Below are 21,841 nucleotides of genomic sequence, written 5' to 3'. Positions count from 1 at the left end.
TGGGGGGTATTTTTTTTGTTAAAAAATTAAATTTGATTTATTGATAAAAATTATGTGACATGACAAAATGACAAAATTTATGTCATTATCAAAATAGATTAAATTCTGTATTATAATTATTATATTATTAAGAGAAATGTATCTCGCGAATAAAATTGATTTTTATTTATAATTCGTTATAAAAAAAATTCTATTTGATATTAAAATATTTATTTGTTAATGAATAAATTAAAAAGTGAAGTAATTGTAACAAATTTTACGTTAACTTTTAACTAAAGACACTATCAAAATACTTTATTATAGCAATGCATTTTAATTTCAAGAATATAATTTGTACAACAGCAAACAGTGAACGCGACTTTTTTTTCCCTATCGATCAGCCCTCATTCAGTACCAGTCGCGACTGTAATTTGGCGCGCGGGTGGTGTCAGGCGAAAATATGTCTAAAACTCGATAGTATAAGCGTCAAAAGAAGTTCACGGTCGACACCTCCTAATTCGTCCTTGAACCCTCGACTCCACGAACCCGCGCACGGACATCTATCCCTTAGCGATATCCGAAGCAACTTCCGGCAGTCGGGAACGATGTATGCGCCGACGCGCGCACCCCGTCGTCGTCGTCGGGTCGCATCTGCGCATTTTCCAGCTGAATTTCCTTCACAGGCGAGGTTCTGCCTGTCCCGGATTGTCGTGTACGCGCCGACACACCAGACCGGCAGGGAAACTACGGGAAAATCCTCGACCGTTTCACATATCGTGAGTAATTGTCGATTGATCCATGATTACGATCCTCGATGTAGCTTTTCTTCTTTCCCGTTTCCGTTTCCCTCGTAGAAATCAGCTTTACTCGATAGATGGAAAGACCTGTCGAGAATAATTTATCTGGTTTTCCGAGGAGGACTATTGACGTTTCTATCGAAGTTGTCCGTAGTTAAAGATTCGGTATGCATTTACACTGGGAACTATTAATCGTTCGAAATGTGCGTTGAGAGACTGTTGTTTTTCTCCTTCGCGATAAACCTATGATTTCTTTTTTAAACAAGTTGTCGGCGTCAACACCGGTTAAGCGAAGTGTAATTGATCATTTTGGATTTAATTTCCGGCGTGTTATCCTCATTTATCGGATGTATGTTTCATCGTAATATCGACAGCGTTCATATCGTGACTGCCAGTATGTTTATTTTTAGAAGTATAACATTAAAAATGGAATTCATATTAATATACATATATTAAAAGTCTTCGAATCTGTTTTTAATCATAATATTTAGTTTAAAAAATTTATATGTACATATATATTTATCTTTTTATAAATTATATCATTTTTCTTAATATTGATATAATAATATTGTGTGTAAGAAGAAGAATGTTATTTTTTAATAAGACTGAGTAATGCTCCTATTTTGTTATGATTTTACTCTCTATTGTCATGCATGTCGAGCAATTATTTAATCAGAAATATTAATCGTAGATATTTTAATTTTGCCTTTTCACATCTTCGAACTTGTTGACATGCTTTAAACAATGCGGCTTTTAAATGTCAAGCGCTTTCTAAGCGAACTAATTTACAAACGCTTTCTATTTTCCGTTATACTTTATGCCTTAATTAAACATTGTTTCACGATTGAACTTTATTAACAACCTTCCGAGTTTATTGCAAATTCAAATACCACAAAATCTTTAATAACAAATAAAGCGTAAATAGCAAGTTTACTTTTAAAAATTTTATAATTATTTTTAAGCAAGAAACAATTTTATATCTGATAAAAAACTATAATTAATTTTAAAGATATATGTCAAAAGCTATAACAATTCTCAAAAACTTGCATAGAATATTTATAATAGTTATATAAAAATCTTGTGTACACATACAAAGCAATCTAACATATAATAGAGATAATTTTCTATTTTTTTTTTCCTTTTTTTACATGGAATACATATTTAATGCAGTAATTCGTTATGCAAGAAATATTTATATAGGAAAATATCGTCTTGATGTAAAGTTGTTCTTAATTAAAGTTTTTAATATATTCATTAACTCTTCACTGTTTTGAAAAACTTCTAAATTCGATTTTCTAATTAAGCATTCTTATCTCGCAAACAGCTTCCTCAGAAAAAAATCATTTAAATACCACTCATTTTGACTCACGCGAACATTTCATCGCCTTTCCTTCGCTTTAGTACAAAGAGACTCTTTCAGACAGTTTGAATAATTATGTATGAAATAGAAACGTGATGTTAGGGGCTGCATCACAGCGATTTGGCGAAAGATAAATTACCTCGTGTCGCATACTTTTGTATTGTATCTATTCCGAGGAAATCTCTCTATCTCCTTTGTTTTATATCTGCGTGTTTTATGGTTGATTCTTTATGAGATAATAAATGTCAGAAATGTTTTCTGGAATAGATTCTTGAATCTAAAAAAACTCGAGATATCCGAACAATATTGATATAAATGTGCCATATATTAATGTAGACAGTCCATTTGAAAAATCGAGATGCATGCTTTATTGTGCTATGATATATAATTTGATATAATTTTATTATACCGAATGTTATAATACTGTGTATGTGTGTGTGTGTGTGTGTGTGTGTGTGTGTGTGTGTGTGCTATATTCTATAAAAATAAATTCGGAAACATATTATGATATATGAAATTTATCATTTATAATAAACAATTATGAACAAAATCACTGCTAACTGTTCTGTAATTGCGAAATTAATTCCAAATAATAACACGTGTTATCACCTGTACGAAGTTAGCCCCCCACTTTTAGAATTAACTAATTTTGACAATTGTGCTGAGTTGTACTAACAAGTTTGTGCTACATTGTGCTCGAACATTAAAATTAAAAAAAAAAAAAAAAATAACATTTTTCAGGTCAGCCCTCTACTTTTCATTTTTTTTAATTTTCTGACTTGTGTTACATTGTAACACAAATTGTGCTAACATTGTGCTAAAATATTACTTTAAAAAAATTGTAAAGAAATAAGTTATAATAAAAACTATTTTGGACAATATTACATAGAATTAACGTTTACATTTGCATTAATTATACAAATGGCATATAAATGCAATCATAAGTTGTGCTAGCCCAGCACAAGTCAGCACAATTGTCGATTTTGTCAGAACAACGATATTAAGGACACTTTACTCTTGAGCGCGGTCCTTTGCGCTCGGATTCTATGTCTATAAATCAACTTTGTAGTTATCTGGTAAAGACAATATTGTATATCTGAATTGTGCTAGCCTAGCACAAGTCAGCACAATTGTCGATTTTGTCAGAGCAACGATAAGGGCACTTTACCTGAATAATGTTTTTTTTTTATTATTATATTTTTTATATTTTAATATTCAAGCACAATGTAGCCCAAACTTAGCACAACTCAGCACAATTGTCAAAATTAGTTAATTCTAAAAGTGAGAGGCTAACTTCGTACAGGCCGTGTTATCTAGTATTATAATTAATACAGTTTACTGTAATTTTATAAAATGTTATTGAATGTTGCGGTTAAATAAATTATCGGAGAGAAAAATTTTCTAGAAAATTTTCGAATAATCTATTTTACATATAATATCGAACACAATAGTATTTTAATTTTACAATAGTATCCTGTATAAAATTTTTGATTTAATTGTTTTTTTAATGTTCAAGATTGAATTTAAATGCAGTACATCATCGATTTCTTTTTTTGTCATTTTTTTTTACAATTACAATAAAATTGGACATTTCGGCCTTCGTGCTGAAAATTCCGTATTGAATAACCGCGTTCGTGAAAATAAATATAAGAGTCTATTCGACTGACAGAATCGTATATTTCCGGCCAGTTGAAGGATCGTCGCTGTGTATCTCTAACAAGATCTATCCTGACAGGTTGAATAATTATGTACAAAACGGTGCGGAAAGGCGATGCCAGCCTGCAGTATACGATACTGCCACAGACGGATCAGTTCTCATCCGGCGGATTTCCGCAAACTTCCGGTAAACCTCGGCCGAGGATCATCAAGTATACGATGGGCACTGTGATGGTGCTCATCATATTGTCCTGCGTGGCCACGCCGTTTCTGATGAATCAGAATGATCACAACCTTTTCGCCAGCACGATGCTGGCGATGAGCCGAGTCGAGCCTATCAGGAACACATCGAAAAGCCAAACGAAGGACATTGGTGTTAGTAAGAACAGAAGCAGGATTCCGACTACAACGGTGCTAACGATCGAAGTCACTAGGAGTAAAGACAGTACGACCCCTTTCAACGGAATTCTCCGAGGAGAGGAAGAAGAAGAGGAAGCGGTAGTTGACGATACCACGTTAGCAGGTATTGTTTTGCTTGAATTTTAGAGAGAAGCGATAATATATGTGAGCAGATAATTACAATCAAAATATTTTTTTAAATATAATGGGGTTTTCGATATATCGATAAATAAAAAAACATTCCGATGTTGATGTTTTCTTATTGTTTGTAAGAATAATATATATTTTCATAAAATATATATTTTATTTGCCATTGTAAAATAATATTATACATCTAAAATAATATATATAATATTATATTATACAAATATATAATATATTATATCCCTTCTCATCATTTAAAAATTCTATCTATTTTATGTTTGTTTAAATTAAAACGAGCGTTATGAGATCAAGCGCGAAATTTAATTTTCCCGTCTTTAGAAAACCGCTATAAAACATGTCGGGTTTAAAACGGATTCCAGCCCTACGTAAATTAAAACCGTAACGTAATTTATTAAGGCGCTCTGTTATCAATTTTTCAACTAAGCTAGTGATTATACGTAGATATCAGTCGCAACGTAATTGTTAGTCCTGCGCACACAAGTCATAAATTCAGACAATTCTCTCCTTTCAGACATATCGGAAATTAGTACGCAAGCAATTCCAAGCACGGAAATGTCAATGAGCGTCCGTCAAATGAGGACTTCCGCTCTACCGTCGACAATGGTCCTCTCGGCGTCATCGACGACACCGAAGACGTCCTCGAGTGGCACGACAGAGGACACAAAGACGGCGAGCACGCTCAAAAAGCCAAAGATGCCGAGGGTGACCTTGAAGCTGCGCGAAAACGAGACCATACCACAGATGTACATGAAGGCTGGCATAGCCTCTTACAAGAAAGGCAACATCACTACTAGCGTTCTCGCGCCGCGTCTTAGCCTTGAGGGCCTGATATTCAAAACGCCGGAGGGTACGATAAAGCCCTGGCCTCAGAAGTGGTTTTTCAGCGATCCCTCGGCCGACTTTCAGTGGAAGGTAAGTGCTCCTCTATTTCTCGATCAAATGCTCAGTATGTTCTTGGAGATGAATTCAAGGGGACTTGGAGTATCCTGCATTTTAACAAAGTGCATCGAACACGTGCAAATCATGTGTGTAAAAATTTGCTGACTTTTGTTATTTTTTCGAGGGTTAAAATTTTTTTCTCTTTCCGAAATTTTTCCACGAAATCTCTTTTCAAACAAGTTTTTTTCCGAACATTCAAATTCTATACTTTATTGTAGTTTTCATTATACTATTTTTTAAATAAAAAATTCGCCAAATGTGAAAACTTGACGTACTACGTTAATTTTTAGTTATTTTTTGTTAGAAATAAGAGCACTTTAAAAACGTGTAAATCTTTAAAGAAATATATCAATGTCTCGAAATAATTTTTCATTAGAAATTTTAACATTTCTTATTTTAAAACGTTTTTGAATTTATCAGTTTCTCTTACAAAAATTAATTTCCTTGCTGCCGTTTTTACACTTTCAAAAATTTTATAAAATAATATTATAGCCCAACTGTATGTGATCCATAAGATATATTACGTCATGCATTCTTCTCATATTTTCGAGTCTACCAGTCGTCTGGTTGTCGACTCGAAATTTTGCGTCCTGCATAAATATTGATCGCGTTGCACCAAAGACATCTAAACTGAAGCACTCTGTCCGATCGATAGGCAGAGCATGTTCGTGAATCTAAAAGCAGACGAGCAATCGCTCGGAGTCTTTATTTTTCCCGTACGTTTCCCACCGGGACAGCAGATGTACTTTTATTTCCCTCTTGGAAAATTGCAGGACGTGACGTTATATATAACAATTTCTACAAAATGTCTCACGATGTCATGCAATATTATATATATATATTTTTTCTTTTTTCTTATATATCTTCTCTTATTTTCTCCATCTTCCTCGCGGCGAGAAGATTTTCTATGCAAATGAACTCGCAAGAAAGAGAAAAACTGTTTTCTTGAAACACCAACCTCTCGCTGACCAATCAATATAAAAGCCTATATTTTCTCTATAACGCTTACTTGTTGCCACTGAGAATGCTTGCGCTGCACCTAAAAATTTTTATGGAAATCGCACGTATGTTATTAAGAAATAACTCGAAATCGTAAATCGCACGAAATATAATGTTTCATGTTTATAAGAAAAATATAAACAATATTTTTTTAAAATTTACTCATCACATAATAACTTTACTAAAAACTACAAGTTTTCTTTTTGCTAAAAAAGTACATTTTATAATTAATAAAAATTTAATAATTAAAAAAATAATTGTCTTGTTAATTTACTGACAGAAATAAAGTTTGTTCGACATTTTTGTAAAAAAATCCTTTTTCCAAATATTTTCGATGCTATATTATTGCTTGCATTGGATCTTTTTAGCTCTGTTACGTATTTAAGCAAACTTATCAAGCTAACAGCTATTCGTCTCGCTTATTCAATTTTCATAAATTGTATATGTACAACATAGTAACACACTCTATTCTAAAACTCGCTGCACCTAAAACTTTTGCAAAGTGCTTAATTTACCATAGAATTAAAAATTCCAACGATGCGTACGAGGGATTAATAAAATCTTGAGTATCTGCTAATTCTCATATATTTACCGATATTGAATTTGCAGCAGCAGTATCAGATACAATGGCGTCTCTGCCAGTTTGTGTTTGTGTTGCATATTAAACGGTAATTGAGGTAACAAAGAGCAACATTTTCCGCGATGAATATTCATCTCACAGTGGATAAGTAACAGAATTATAATGCAAGATAATACGGACATCATTGCTGAACATTACAAAAGTATATTTCGGAACTTTTTGATTTGAAAAATATCGCAAAAAGCAATAAATATTCATGAAATTATATTTATCTTTGTGTGTAAAATATATATAATATAGAAAAACATATTTTACTGACAAAATATAAATAAAATTCGTTTTATTTAATGTAGAATTGTTGTTTCAACACCTAATTAAAAATAAATATTTAAAAGAAAATTATTAATAAGATATACTATTAATATATAATATATATATTATATGAGAATTATTATTAACTTTCGTTTCTTTTATTTATCGAATCGATTGATTCGCAAACATTTATTTTTGCACCGTACTAGTTGCAACAGCGAAAATGTAATTCTGTAATAATGCATACTTTGATATGTTCGGAATGTATATTTAATTAAAGCTCAATATGTGTAATAAGTAATAAATTACTACTCGTCTCAATCGAAATATTAAGTTGGATTCCACGAACGACGGAAATAGTTGTTCAGTCGAATACTCAGTGGCATTAAACAGAACACTATCACGAATTCCGCGTATTACGCGATTTACAAATCAGAATTTCAAACAGGTTATTGTGCCGATAGCCAGCGAAATGAGGACTGGCGAAAACATATCGTGCACGCAAAGCAGTAGGCTGACGTTTGACCTAATAGCGAATTAAAGCAGTGGGTGTACAATCGATTTTAAAGAATGCTCATTTATTCAACGATATATATGAACATCGTACAAAGGATGAGAGATAATTTGAAAAATGCCATTGCGTGGAGAAAACTATTTTTAAACAGTTAAGATATCTAACAATCGCAACTTTCAATTTTTTAGAAGAAATAAAATGCGATATATTTTATTTTACCAATTTATATTTTTTAAATTGTTTTCCTTCTCCCCAGCCATCACATTCTATTTAACTCTAATTTATAGCCATATAAATATATTATATAAATATATTATTTATAGTATTATAATGTATACACACACACACACACACACACACACATATATATATATATATATATATATAATATAATATACATTATTGAATAAATTAACATTGTTGATTAAATTAACAACTTTCAATATTAATGGTTCACTAATTGATCTGATTTGTTATCTTAAATAACATGTAGGTATATTTAAATATAGAAACATATATTAAACATAAAAGGAGAAGAGAAAAATATATAAATATTTTTTTTATATGATATTTCCATTGAATAAAAACATTTCACAAAATGGAAATTTATGGAAATATATAAAGGTATAAGAAAATGGAATACATTATTCAATATTTCAACTTGTCGTGCAACGAAGATATCTATCGTATAATGAGGATGTTAACCGTATTAAACTAACGTTTCATTGAATTTACAGGGCTCGACCCAAATGCCGGTAACAATTTACATCGTCCTCGCGGGACTGGCCGCTTTGGCGAGCATCAGTATCGTCCTAATGTTTTACGTGCAACGTAAGGCATCAAGACGTCAACGGCCAAACATAGAGGAGCCGGAAGCCGAGGAACACGAGGAAGACAAGTCGACTCTACTGGGCGCAGAGAGCCAAGAGATCGAGGAAAAGGAGTAAATGCCCGACGAGACAAACACAATGCATCATAGCGCGCGTAAGACTTGCCTATTTTTACAACACAACACATCAGTTAGGTTTAGAGTCTTCCAGGTCAAAGGATTGAATGTGGAGAAACGAACGGGTGAAAGAGATGCGAGAAGGATTTTTTTATGATGCAGCCAGAATTAACTAGAGAATCGTATTAGAACGAACGCGCTACGTGATTCGGTTGCCTGAATTGAAGATCTGCACGATATTTTTTCTCGCGAGACTGCTCACCACATTGTTGTTACGCCCGTAAGTTTATCTTCGCGTCATAGCGGATTTTTAAACAAGAGATTTTTCCGCACAAAAGCGGAAACAATCACATTGTACAATCATATAATTCTTAGAGTTGCGCTTTCATTTAGATGCCCAATTTAAGAAATTAGCGACGGACCAGTTAAGTTTGTTACAATTGTGGTATACCTCGACTATAACGACTATTGTTAAAGCGAAAACGATACGACAATGAATCTTACAATAGTCGAGTTGATCATAAAAAGTTGCATAAAGATTCTGTTGTTTATTATATAAGCTTGCGATGAAGCAGAGCGCAGAGGTTTTAAAAACCCGTCACGGACGGACGCACAATGTGCGTAAAGACAAACTATATATATATATATATATATATATATATATATATACAGAGGAAAAGTACCTCATTGGCGAGTTAAGGAGACCGAAATTTATAACATTTTTCACAAAATAGTAAATATAGGACTTTTTTATTCAATCTCTTTAGAAATTTCTTTAGAGTTTTTATGCGAAACTTAACTCGACAATGTCTAAAAAAAGAAGCATCTAAAAAATATTATCTTCAAAATTCCGGTTACTGAATGAACTCTAGGACACATGTTCTCGTAATAAAGGAATGCAAGAATTGAGAGAGAAATTATTTTAAATGAGAAAAAATGAGAAATTTAAATCATACATTGCAGTGTGTAGATTAAAATTAGTCTAAAAATCTAGAGAAAAAAAATTCAATCAGAAATGTACACGCAACAGTATATGAAAATATAGTATAATCTTGAAACGCTTAAACAATTTTAGAAGCCTAAAGAAAGGTCTCCTTAATTCGACCATCTGTATTTCCTATAAACTTTCTATAATGTACACAGTATGCGTATATACAATATATATGATTATAAGATATTATGTATACGTGTGTCATCGACTTTTCTAGCGAATCTCGAAAAAGCCACGTGCTTTTTGACTTTCTGACGCCAGTCGAATTCTATCTGCGTACAAAAGTAGCCGTACTGCCAGCTACAATAAAGGGCCAGCTTTTCAACCTCATTTAATTAAAAGTGATGTTTGACGAACGTGCTATCAGGTATATTGTTTGATCGATATCCGCACATCGACGATATCTATCGTGTGGGGAGAGACGTAATATCATATTTTTTTTGCAAAATCTCTCAAACAGCTTGACGATATCGCATCAAAAACATATGTATATGTGACTCATATTAAATTAATATGAAAAATAATGCTGCTCTATGCAGCATCAAAGTTTAATTATAGATTGATTCAATCAACGTGTCATTTTGCTAAAAGTATGATACGAAATTATTTGTAAAAGTACATAAAATTGGAACACGAAATTTTATATAACTGACTAGCATTCAAGAAAAACATGAAAATAAATAAATCATATTTAGTTAAAACTAAAATTAATTTGGACATGCACTATATTTGTCAATATTATTAAAGAGAAAAAAGTACGTCGCTGTCAGAAAATTATATGTTTAAAAATACAATGTTTCAAACAAATGGATATAGTAATATTTTCAAAGTAAAGTTCTGAAAAGTTTCAGCTTTTTGACTTATCTATTTTATAAATGTTTAAGTTTCACATATCACACATTTTAAATTTAAAAATAACTTAATATTTTTTTAAAATTAAATTTTGTTTTGCTAGATTGAATTTTGTTTAATTAGAAAAATAAAATTATCGATATTATATTATACTATTATTAATTATAATCTTTTATATTAAATTGTTAATATTTTATAATTATGTGTGTGTGTGTTTGACAATTTTCAAAATAATTTCTTTTATTTTTTAATGCAAAATTATATACTTTGAGATATTGTCAAGCGATCTGTTATATATAATATGCAAAACAAGACTTAATTATCCGAACTTTAACCAAGGATGCTCCTCAAGATTGGTTCTAAAGGTCAGTTTTGTCATTTTATTTTATTCAAGGCAAAACGCATAAGATAAAATTGTCGATAATTTCACGCTTAAAGACCAATACTTGTACAGTATCGAATCTAGTGTATATTTATTACATAACGACGATAACAAATTTAACACTTTGCACAAGTTGTTTACTGTCTATAAGATCCATTTTATCAGTAGATAATTTCTACAATTTCTGCGCAACACTCTACTCTTTTCAATTTATCTTATATTATTTATTTTGTATAGTTTTTATTCATATTATAATGTTGAATTCTATTATTTTATTTAAGTTGCGATTTATGGTATATAATATACAACGTATTAAATATATATGTATACATATATATATATATATATATACGTTGCAAAATCTATGTTCTTTGTTGTATCTTTGTTGTAACATTTTTGAAAAAGCAATTGCAGATAAATATTCTACAAATTTCAAAAATCTTTAATTTGTTATAATGTATACATTTGCCAAAGCTTCACGATAATTTAAAAAGAAAATCAATTGTTAATATAAACGGATAATCATAGACACTAAACACCAAAATTATATATTTTAAATAAAAGTTTATTTATTTACTTACAAAAATATTGTATGTATTCAGTTCGCGAGACAGATGAAGAAAAACGGTGCAACAATTTTTCGATGCTTGTCATAAAAGATATAAACTGTTATTAATGAAATTAAAAAGTATGAATTAATAGAAAATCGAAACTGACAGTGAGAAGCATTTTGTGAATAATTGCACTTATAATCATTGCATTAATTTAATTACAATAATTTTATCAACATCTTTGTGATTCGAAGATAGAGAATCGTAATTATATAAATCTTACAGAGTTAAATAATCTCACGGTATCCATTTAATTTTGTATATATTGCACATGCTGTTTGCACAGTTAAAGTCAAACTCACAGTATCGTTATTACAAATTCACCTAGAAATGTTCATAAAAAATGCAAGTATTTATCACGAGTCTCGTTCACTTACATTATTTTGCATACATATTTTGTAAAAATGAGCCACTCATTATGCTATAATAAAAAAATATTTATGCAGATTTTTTATATTTAGTTAAACTTAATAGAATTCTTATTTATTATTTATAATTAAGAAGCAACGAGAGCAATTTTGATTTTTATAATCTTTGTTTGTAAATATACTTTATAATATTAATAATAATCTTTTAATATTTAACAATGTTATTTATTCATGTAAATATTTATTAATTATGATAAATATTATATTAATGTTTATAAATGTCGATTGTTCGTATTTGCACATTATATTGTTGATATTATATTAATCTCTCTTATATCAAAATCTGTTATATGATTTGATTTTGTAGTTTACTTCTTCTGTTTATTTTTTCTAAAACATGACTTGTTATTTTATCACATGAAAATAATATCTGTTATATTGTAATTAAATTTATAAAAAATAATATATACTATATATTACTTTTTCTTTTAGATTTTTAAGATATACTAAGAAATGAAAAATTTGTTTTTAATATACAAAATTTTGTTTTATTGACTAATCTGAGATTTAAAAATAATAATTTAAGAACAAAATTTAAAAAGTTGCTTACACAAATATATATTAATTGTAATTTACAATTTGTAAATTTTATGTAAATAAATGATAAGTTAAATAATAAGTTTAAAATAGGTTAAGATTAAAAATGTTTGCGAAATTTATAATTGAGAACTAGATATCGGAAATATATATTTAATTTGATATATTAAGTGATTCTGCAGAAAAAATTCGTGTATAAATTATAATCATTTTGTTTAAAATAAATAAGAAACGCAAGGAATCAGATGATTATGCAGAATATTTAAGCGATAGTTAAGGATATGAAATTCGAGTCGTATACTAACGTATTAACTACTCGTGTGACTTTTCGTATATTAAACTTTTATGATATATCTATTGAAATATGACTGCAAAATTTGTTAGAAGCACTTTGGGAGGCTCATAACTTGCAAAATTTATAAGGCACCTAATGGATAATATAATTAAAGCGAAAAAAATAAGATAAACTTACTCAAAAAATAAGATAAAATACTTCCTTGTACCAATTTTCGGTCACGTTGTACTTACTTGAATATAATAGGTCGATTTTTAACGAGAAAGTCGTTAGAAAACTTATAAAAGGTATAACGCTCAATTAATAATTTTTCGAGACCCTTACCGTGTCGTAGAAATCGCGCGAAAGAACCGAATGGGAAGAAAAAGTAAAAGAGGAAAAATTATTAAAATCGATCGCGTGATTTTCGCGAGATGGATGTCCCGAGGACTTTATGTACGTCGATAAACAGCAGTATGGACAGATAGAGCATATATATAGAAAAAAAAGATAATGTTCGATGCGTTTTCGAAAGGAATAAGGAATTCATAAGTGACACAATAGCGGCTGTAGCTGAAGAGAAAAACGGTTATAGTTTCTATTTTAAAGATTATATTTTTTTAACTTTATTAATTTTTGACTTCCACGTATATGTATAAATAAAAAAAAATACAAAAATATATATATATATATACAAATTATAAATATAAAATTGTAATGGACTATTGTATATATATACACGTATATTTTAAACAAGACCGTGTAACGCACAAAATCACGCTAGATGCTTTAGTAACTTTAGTTTAACAATACTATTAATTGAAAGATAAAAAACAATGATAGAAAAAATTGCAAGATGTTGGATAATTTTTTAATTATAAAAGAAATATATATAATAATATTTTATGTCAAGTAAATTTGTGAAGAATTATGTTTATTATTAATTATGTGTATAAACAATGAATAAATTTAAAGAACAAAAATAATTTTTTTTTTTATAGAAACATTTCTTCTTCATAAATTTCTCTAATTAAAAAAAATAAAACTCTTTAGACGCTAAAATGCTATTCAATGTATGATAAACTTGATTCGGAAATCAATACGATGCACTTCCAAGAATCCCCATCTTGTTAATCAAGTGATTATCTTTATGTATTCACGGTTTACAACATTAAAAGCTGCTCGTTGCGGGATTATTAACACGTTATATCCGCGTTACACGGTCTGTTCGCATTAGTTAGCTTAGCTAGGCCAATCAATTCTGTGTACATATATTATTATTATTGTATGTATGTAGACACGAAGTATATCTGCTAAGAACACGGCGGATAATATAAGCAATCGATTAATCAATATTTAAAATGCAAACCTATATTGTGAAAACAATTACAATGACAAACAGTAACGAAAAGTTTTATTTAATAGAAAAAAAAATATAAATTGACTACAGACTTGTTTTTTCACTTGAATATATTTTTGCTGACAATTATTAAATAAAATGAATTCTCCGTAGTAGAATCTACTACTTTAAACCGCACATATGTGCTATCTCTCCGCCATAATCCTATCAGATGCCTCGAATCTACACGTATGTCTCGACAATCACGATACGGCTTACCGATCGTGATCCGTTTATTATTGAGAATTGAATTGTTAATTCAAGTTGGGAATGGACTAGCTCACGCCTAATTAGGGCCTATAAGTGTATACAAACAAATAAAACGTTGAGAAACAATCCTACACTTTTTATATTAAATTTTTGGTTTCAACAACTTTGTTGTTAAAACTTTGTTAATACTTTAGCAAGAATTATTGTCTTGCATTATTGTTTTGCAAGCCCCTTCTTCAGATTCTTCTTAGGAAATATTTTAAAATCCACACTAATAAAATTAAAAAAAATATATTTAACAAAATTTAATATCATTAATCATAAAATTAAGTAGAATAATTAAGATTTTTACAAAACACTGCAATGATTTTTGATAATAAAAATAATAAATAACATTTTGGATTATTTATTAAACAGCACTATATTTAGCATTTTCATCATTCTATAATAATTAGATTATTATATTGTAGAATCCATTCTACATTCTCGCGCTATTTTATTTATCTGATAATTTCTCACATATATATATATACACTATTGCTTAATTTATCCTAGTAACAAAATATTTTATAAAACTAATTCTACATATTTCATCAATTTTTTAATATTGTTTACTTGTTATCATTATATTTTCAATTTTTCCTAGCAATTCGGATCTACATAATTGTATTTTCTTAAAATAGTAATCGTAATCATTAATTATCTCTGAAGTGAAGAAGGCTTTTCAAATGAAGAAAAGCTACGAAGCTCTACATATAAACTTAATCTCTCTCCATTTCAATTTTATCGTATCTAATTTAAATTTCAACATTGTATAAAAATTTTGATATCCTTAATGTGTCACAATTATTTTTATTTCTTCGAATATCTTTTTTGGTCTGACTTTTTAACTATACTTTCTACTTAAAATTTTTTTCTTTTTCCAAAGCACGTAATATATGTTTGCTTTATGGCAAAAATATAAAAAAGAAAAATAAAAAAAAAGAGAATCTAATATTCACATATTAATCAACAGTGATAATCTCGTCGCGAAGGGAACAATAAATAAAACTTAGCGAGCATTTGCACTGGAGAGATGGCAGCAGCACACTCATTGTCAGTCGTTCTAATAGATACAAATGTATGAGGCAAGGCGCAGGTCGACTATCAATTGCCACCTCTATTTCTGTAGACGTCAAGCGCGTGTGCCATACTGAGGAGACTGTTCAGTGTGGCTTAGGCTTAGACTTCAGCCGGACGAAGTCTGGCCAACCTCGTTCCTGGCGCGTGACTACAGTAAGTACACGAAATCTAACTGAAGTCGACAGGTTTGTCCGCACGATCACTTTGACCGGTATGTCATTGATATCTGGATATCTTATTAATGTGCGTATTCATCAAAATTGGAATATAATTTCTCTCAGAAATCTGAGTGTACATGTACATGAATAGTGAACGGTGTGTGACGACTAACAATAAGTGTGCGGACAAGTGTGACGTTCATTGTTTCACAACGAGGAAAATTTGTTTTCCGACCAAATACGTAATAAATTTTTCCTTGTGGATACTTTGCTAACACCGCGTCAATAAAAAAAGATAAAAATATATTATTATCGTTTTAGACATGCTTACATAATCTTCGTTATAAAATTTTTCATTAATAAACTGAGTTCTTAATACATATTCAAGAAAGAATTATTTAAATAATATAATTGTAAAAATAAGTTTAATATTTTAGATACCGATCGTATTAATAATTTAACTATTGAGAAAAAAAATATTTTATATATATTATTTTATTTCTTAATGATATTAAAATATATAAAACTGATAGCATATAAGTTGAAAAACATCTTTAAATTTTTAAACTTCAACAAATGAAAATTTCAACATTGAATTGTTCAAATAAGATAATTATATATATTATGTATATATACATACATATATTTATACCTATATATTTTTACGCATCTTATGTTAATTTACTAATAACATTCCTTTTTCTCGAGCCTGGTTTCTAATTTTGAAGGTCATGTGTTTGAATTTATTAATAGAATAAATTAATAAAATATACTTATTACATGCAAAAATAATAATATATGATATTGAACGATGATTTTGACATAAATCAATTTAAAAATATAAAAATTTAACTCCCTTAAAAGTTAAAAAAACTATTGTATAGCAATTTCTCGCGCACACACATGTAAATATCTTGAGTTTACGCTATTGACAGTTATGTCATTTACATATATTTGCACAAGTGTTCACAATTTAAATAAAGTCATAGAAGTTTTCTCACATAATAAGTAGTGGCTAATCTTTACGTTCGCAGTAACTCGTAGTAACTGCCTAACTGCAGAGGATCAAAGGTTGGACTCTTCGATATTAAATAAGTCAAAAAAACAATCAGAGTTATATTGTTATCGCTTAAGGGCAAAGATACTGCAACCGAAGAAAAAAAGGGAAAAACTAAAACTTGAATGTTTCCTAATAATCAAAATGTAGCATCTTCGAACGAATCAAACATAGAAAAGAAACACACATTATATTGCGTGGTAGTTAGACCAAGGCAATTTACATAACCAGTTTCCATTAATATACTTGAAATATTTGTCTTGCATTTGTATGATAAAAAGTGAGAAAGTCATTCACATACTGAAATGGCATTTAATAAAGATAAATAAAGTAGTGATAATAATTTATTAGTGTATTAGAAAAATATATACGTAGGTAAAAATATTAAAAAATTTATAAAACATAAATACATTTAAAAATATATATAATTTTGTATAAAAAATAGCAAAAATGTATTTTTTATTAAAATTAATATTTTTTCAAGATTTATAGTAAGCGTATATATTATATGTTGAAAGTTCTCTGTCTTTCTTTCTCTCTCTCTTTCTCTTTCTAGTGCTAAATATACTTGTCTAACTTCATGACAACACTCTAAGTGATTCACAAGTAAAATCAAGATTCTCAAATTATGGCATTTAAATGTACAATAGAAATACGCGCAGAATCAGAAAAAAATTTGAAACATAAGTATTTTACATTTTTAAAGCTGGAATTTTCTATGTTACATTAACTTCACATTAAACAATTTTTTTATTTCCTTTTAATAGCACATTAAACAATTTTTTAATTTTCTTTAAATAGTTCAATGGACTATAGATAAAGTTTTTGTCCCTGAATCACATGCTAGATAAAACGCTGATATATGTGGCATAGTATTTTCTATTTTTTTAAATGATGATAATGAGTAACTCAGGTGATCAAGGCAGACTAGTAGGCGCTACTTTGACCGAATAACCTTCATCGTGGGCATTTCGAGATTCATTCGCGTGCACACAACTCTGACGCAACGTGCAAGCTGCAGATAGCACGTGCGCGGCGCGTCACATGCGTGAATTAATATTTTTCTGTCTCGTTCTCCCTTGCAATACTTCACTGTCATAATTTTTTTTTTCCGCTACCGTATCTTTCACGAACTTTGCCCTCAAGCAATTTGAACATTTAGTATCGCATTTTACATTCAGAGAATAGTAAATTGAACGAACAAAAGCTAATTATTTCGTCTATCTTAATTCCTTTTTCTATAATTTATATTTTTTGTTCTTAATATATTTAACATATATCTTTTTATTTAATTTTATGAATGAAAGCAAATTCAGATCTCTTCTCTATGATCATTTTTATTTTTATATTTAAAATATACATATTAAGATAATAAATCAGCTTTTCTCTTTTAGTAAATTCTGCGTGAAGTTTTTATCACGAATCAATACAGCTCTAGCGCACACATTGACATACTCTTATTATAATGTTATTCTTCTTAGAGTGCCAAGAAATGATACCAATGAACTCTAATGATTTTTCTGCAACGCATTCTATTTTTATTTGTTCTAGTTTTCTGCGATTATATTGTATGTCATATTTCTCTACTTCGCAGTTCCAAATTTTGCGGATAAAAACATTTCCTTTCGTAAATAAAGTTAATGACGTCGTTAAACATTGATCATTAATATGATAATTTCCTTCACATCTAATATTATTTTACTATACATATAATTCATTATTATTTCGTTTTTAACATTATCTTTACAATAAAAGAACAATCTATATTTAATTTATTTTTAATTTTATTAAATTATACATTAAGCTAATTAAGTAAAATAGGCAGAATATTATTTAACATATAACACACATTTACTGTATTACTAATTATATTTTAATTATATGTATATCAAATGTTCTTGTACTTTGCAAACAATTATACGAAAATGCCAGAACTATGTTATATACATATATAGATAGCAGATCAGCTGTCTCTGACAATGAGACATGACGGCTGCAGATCAATAACCGAAAGTATTTCACAGTATTCGTATACATTTATATATCCGCGACAATAAAAAATTAATATTTCTTAATAATTAATGCATAATGCAGTGCGTTTATCGATTTTGATTCAACAAATTAATTATATTAAGTTATTGTTTTATTATGTAAGTATTTAGATATTATATGATTTCTTAATAATCCATAATGAAAAAGTTTTAATAGGGAAATAATAGTTAAAAAAATAAATAAGTATAAAATCTACAGTTTGTATATACAAAAATAATACGAGAGATAGTTGATACATATAGAAACTTTACTCAATTATCAACTCAATCTTGCACCCAAACCTTAAAAGGTTGATTGGTGAAAATGAAGCCAATCATAGGTCACTATCGTTTGATTAAACCGCAATCATACAATTATATTACGTATATATGTATGTATATAGAAAACGAAAACAAGTATCAGGCAATTTTATTTTGGATCTCCAGATTATCATGATCTATTAGTTAAATTTATATAATAATTAATTTCATTTTAATTTATTTATATAAATTATAGATTTGATAAGTAAATAATAATATAATATGGCCTAAAAAATGTATAAGAAAAAAGTTAAATTGTACGAAAAATAATTGGAAAAGAAATTTCCTTTCTAAGTAGTCAAAACAAGAATAAGTAAGATTAAAATATTCTTATAGAAATAATATTAAAATAAAAAGAAAAAAATAAAAAAGCGCAAACATAAAATTATATAAATATTGTGTATCATTATAGTTATTAGCAAAAATAATTGTATTACATAAAAAATAAAATATATTTAATAAAATATATATATTTAAAAAATTCAAATTAGCTAATATATAATCTTTAAAAATATTAACTTTTGAATTCAGCACAAATGTAAATACACATTGTGTATTTGTTTCTTAAAATTTTTAGAACAATAATATATGGTCAACAAAAAAATACACTATAATAATAGATATTATTTTGTCATATATTATTTTATTATATGCTGCTAATATATGTAACACTAAAATCTTAATTTTTCTCATAATAGAACAATTATTCTTTTATTTTATATTTTTATTATATTTTTGAATATTTTCTTTCTCTATTTTATCTCTTGTTTTCACTTATAATGCTATAATGTGTAAAATATGTTTTGTATTAATTTTGTCACTCTCTTATCACATATCGTATTATGTTTGTTTTATCTTATTTTGTCATTAGATCATTAACTTTAATTCTAATGTACTGACAAGCACAATGTAATATATGCAAATTGCAAATGCACGAAATGTGCACGCATGAGTAGTGCATTCTCGAAAAAAGTTATATCAAATTCTATTTTGCACATATTTTTTAAAAAATGAAAGAAATCGAGGACACAACAACACGTGATTTGTAAACGAGAGGTGAATAGTTCACGCGATTAACGTTGTTATAAATGTCTTGATTTCGTAATCGATAGGTCATTATCGAAAGTTTTGAGGTCGATTGAGATTGTATTTATAAAAAAGATATCCCTCTCTAAAAAAGGCGTGCAAAGTTCGAATCTCGAATATATATTGCAGTTATTGTTGCCTGATTCGCGTTGTGCGTTATATTCGTAGCATCGAGAGACTGTCATCGTGAAAGTTAGCAGTTTGACAGTTTGGTCAAAATAAAATTAAATAAAATAAAATAATAATGTTTTAAATAATATGTTATAATACTTTAAACTCAATTAATATTTTTGACAGTTATCAGCTGATTTCTGTCAAAAAATATTGATCGCGGATAAAGTATTATAACATATATTACTTACAAAATATTATTATTTTAATTATAATAATATGTTGTAAATAATATAATATGTTATATAATATGTTATAATATATACTTTGTCCGCGATTAATATTTTTCGATAGAAATCAGCTGATAACTGTCAAAAATATTAATCAAATTTAAAGTATTATAACATATTATTTAAAACATATTAAACATATTATTTTATTTTATTTTATTTTGGACAAACTGTCAAACTTCTAACCCTCGCGATGACAGGCCTCTCGATGCTATGACTATAACGCACAATGCGAATTGAAACAGTCAATCAGCATCGCGAAAAAGATGCAACAATACTTGCGAGAATCGACTTACATGCCTTTTTTGGAAAGGGATGTTATAATATTTTAAATTCGATTAATATTTTTGACAATTATCAGCTGATTTTTATCAAAAAATATTAATCGCAGATAAAATATTATAACTTATCATTTAAAACATTAATATTACTTTAATATTTTTAACATATATTATATACACCCCCATCGCTATAGAAATGTTATAGAATAAACAATTTCTCACTCACCGATACACCGTACAATAGCGGAGTTGTAGTACACAGCATATTGATCTGAAAACAAAATATTCAAATTATGTATATACATATGTGTGTGTCGAATATATAATACATCATTAACAATGCAGTTTAGAAAAAATATTTTTATTCTGCATACCTCACAGTTGCACCGCTGTCGCCAGATGCCTCCCCGGCCTCCTCCTCTCTTGGTCGACCATCATTGCTCCTTCGTAGCACTCGCAAAAACACGAATAATTACGATTGTCCGTCACTTTACACGGCATTCCCGACACGCAAAACTTTACACGGCACTCCCGATACGCGATACTTTACACGGCACTCCCGACATGACACGTGAATCGCAGTGTATCGCAATGCTACCTGTAACAAATAAAATACATACATATATTAGAATAATCTTATTATTTCGCATTATAACATACACAAGATATTATAAAAATTTAAATAATATGTTTTAAATAATATATTATAATACTTTATAAACTCGATTAATATTTTTGACAGTTATCAGCTGATTTCTATCAAAAAATATTAATCGAGAATAAGATATTATAACTTATAACATATTATTTACAACATATTACTATTTTAATTTTTAAACATATTATTATTTTTAAATTTAATTAGCAAATCAATGCTTTAATCATTTAATCAACTAATTTCTGTGAAAAAATATTAATCGAGTTTAAACAAACTTTATATTATTTTTTTTTAAATATCATTTTTTTTAACATAAAATCGAAGAATGACGCGCGCGTAGCACGCGCTTGTTCTAGTAGTATAAAATTCATAGACGAGATTCTTCGATTAAAAGTGC

The 21,841-nt window shown here is 28.7% G+C and overlaps 2 protein-coding genes and 1 long non-coding RNA gene across 7 annotated transcripts in view; 2 read left to right on the top strand and 1 right to left on the bottom strand.

Annotated features, from left to right (window-relative positions):
• The first annotated feature begins 625 nt into the window (after positions 1-625).
• Positions 626-10,370, top strand: LOC145946035 (uncharacterized). Its single transcript, XM_083055415.1, has 4 exons — positions 626-755; positions 3,872-4,315; positions 4,868-5,268; positions 8,438-10,370. The coding sequence occupies exons 2-4, from the start codon at positions 3,883-3,885 to the stop codon at positions 8,645-8,647; spliced, it is 1,044 nt and encodes a 347-aa protein (XP_082911541.1). The 5' UTR covers positions 626-755; positions 3,872-3,882; the 3' UTR covers positions 8,648-10,370.
• On the bottom strand, positions 751-21,378 carry LOC145946072 (uncharacterized). Its single transcript, XR_014426977.1, has 3 exons — positions 21,161-21,378; positions 21,013-21,057; positions 751-863 (listed from the first exon to the last, which is right to left on the bottom strand). It is a non-coding gene; the product is annotated as an uncharacterized LOC145946072 (long non-coding RNA).
• The window catches only part of Pcb (Pyruvate carboxylase), a 24,471-nt gene continuing 18,098 nt past the window's right edge, over positions 15,469-21,841 (top strand). For 3 of the 5 annotated variants that reach the window (XM_083055331.1, XM_083055324.1, XM_083055349.1), the window contains exon 1: positions 15,469-15,605. The gene's annotated coding sequence lies outside the window, so the exon portion shown is untranslated. The other 2 variants (XM_083055335.1, XM_083055340.1) reach the window with 2 other exon arrangements.

Source organism: Prenolepis imparis, unplaced genomic scaffold, assembly GCF_030444845.1.
Source record: "Prenolepis imparis isolate NDT839.2.m4 unplaced genomic scaffold, iyPreImpa1.0 SCAF_2, whole genome shotgun sequence".
Taxonomy (NCBI): Eukaryota; Metazoa; Arthropoda; class Insecta; order Hymenoptera; family Formicidae; genus Prenolepis; species Prenolepis imparis.
Note: the sequence above shows the minus strand (reverse complement) of the source record. Positions and strands in the feature narration are given on the sequence as shown.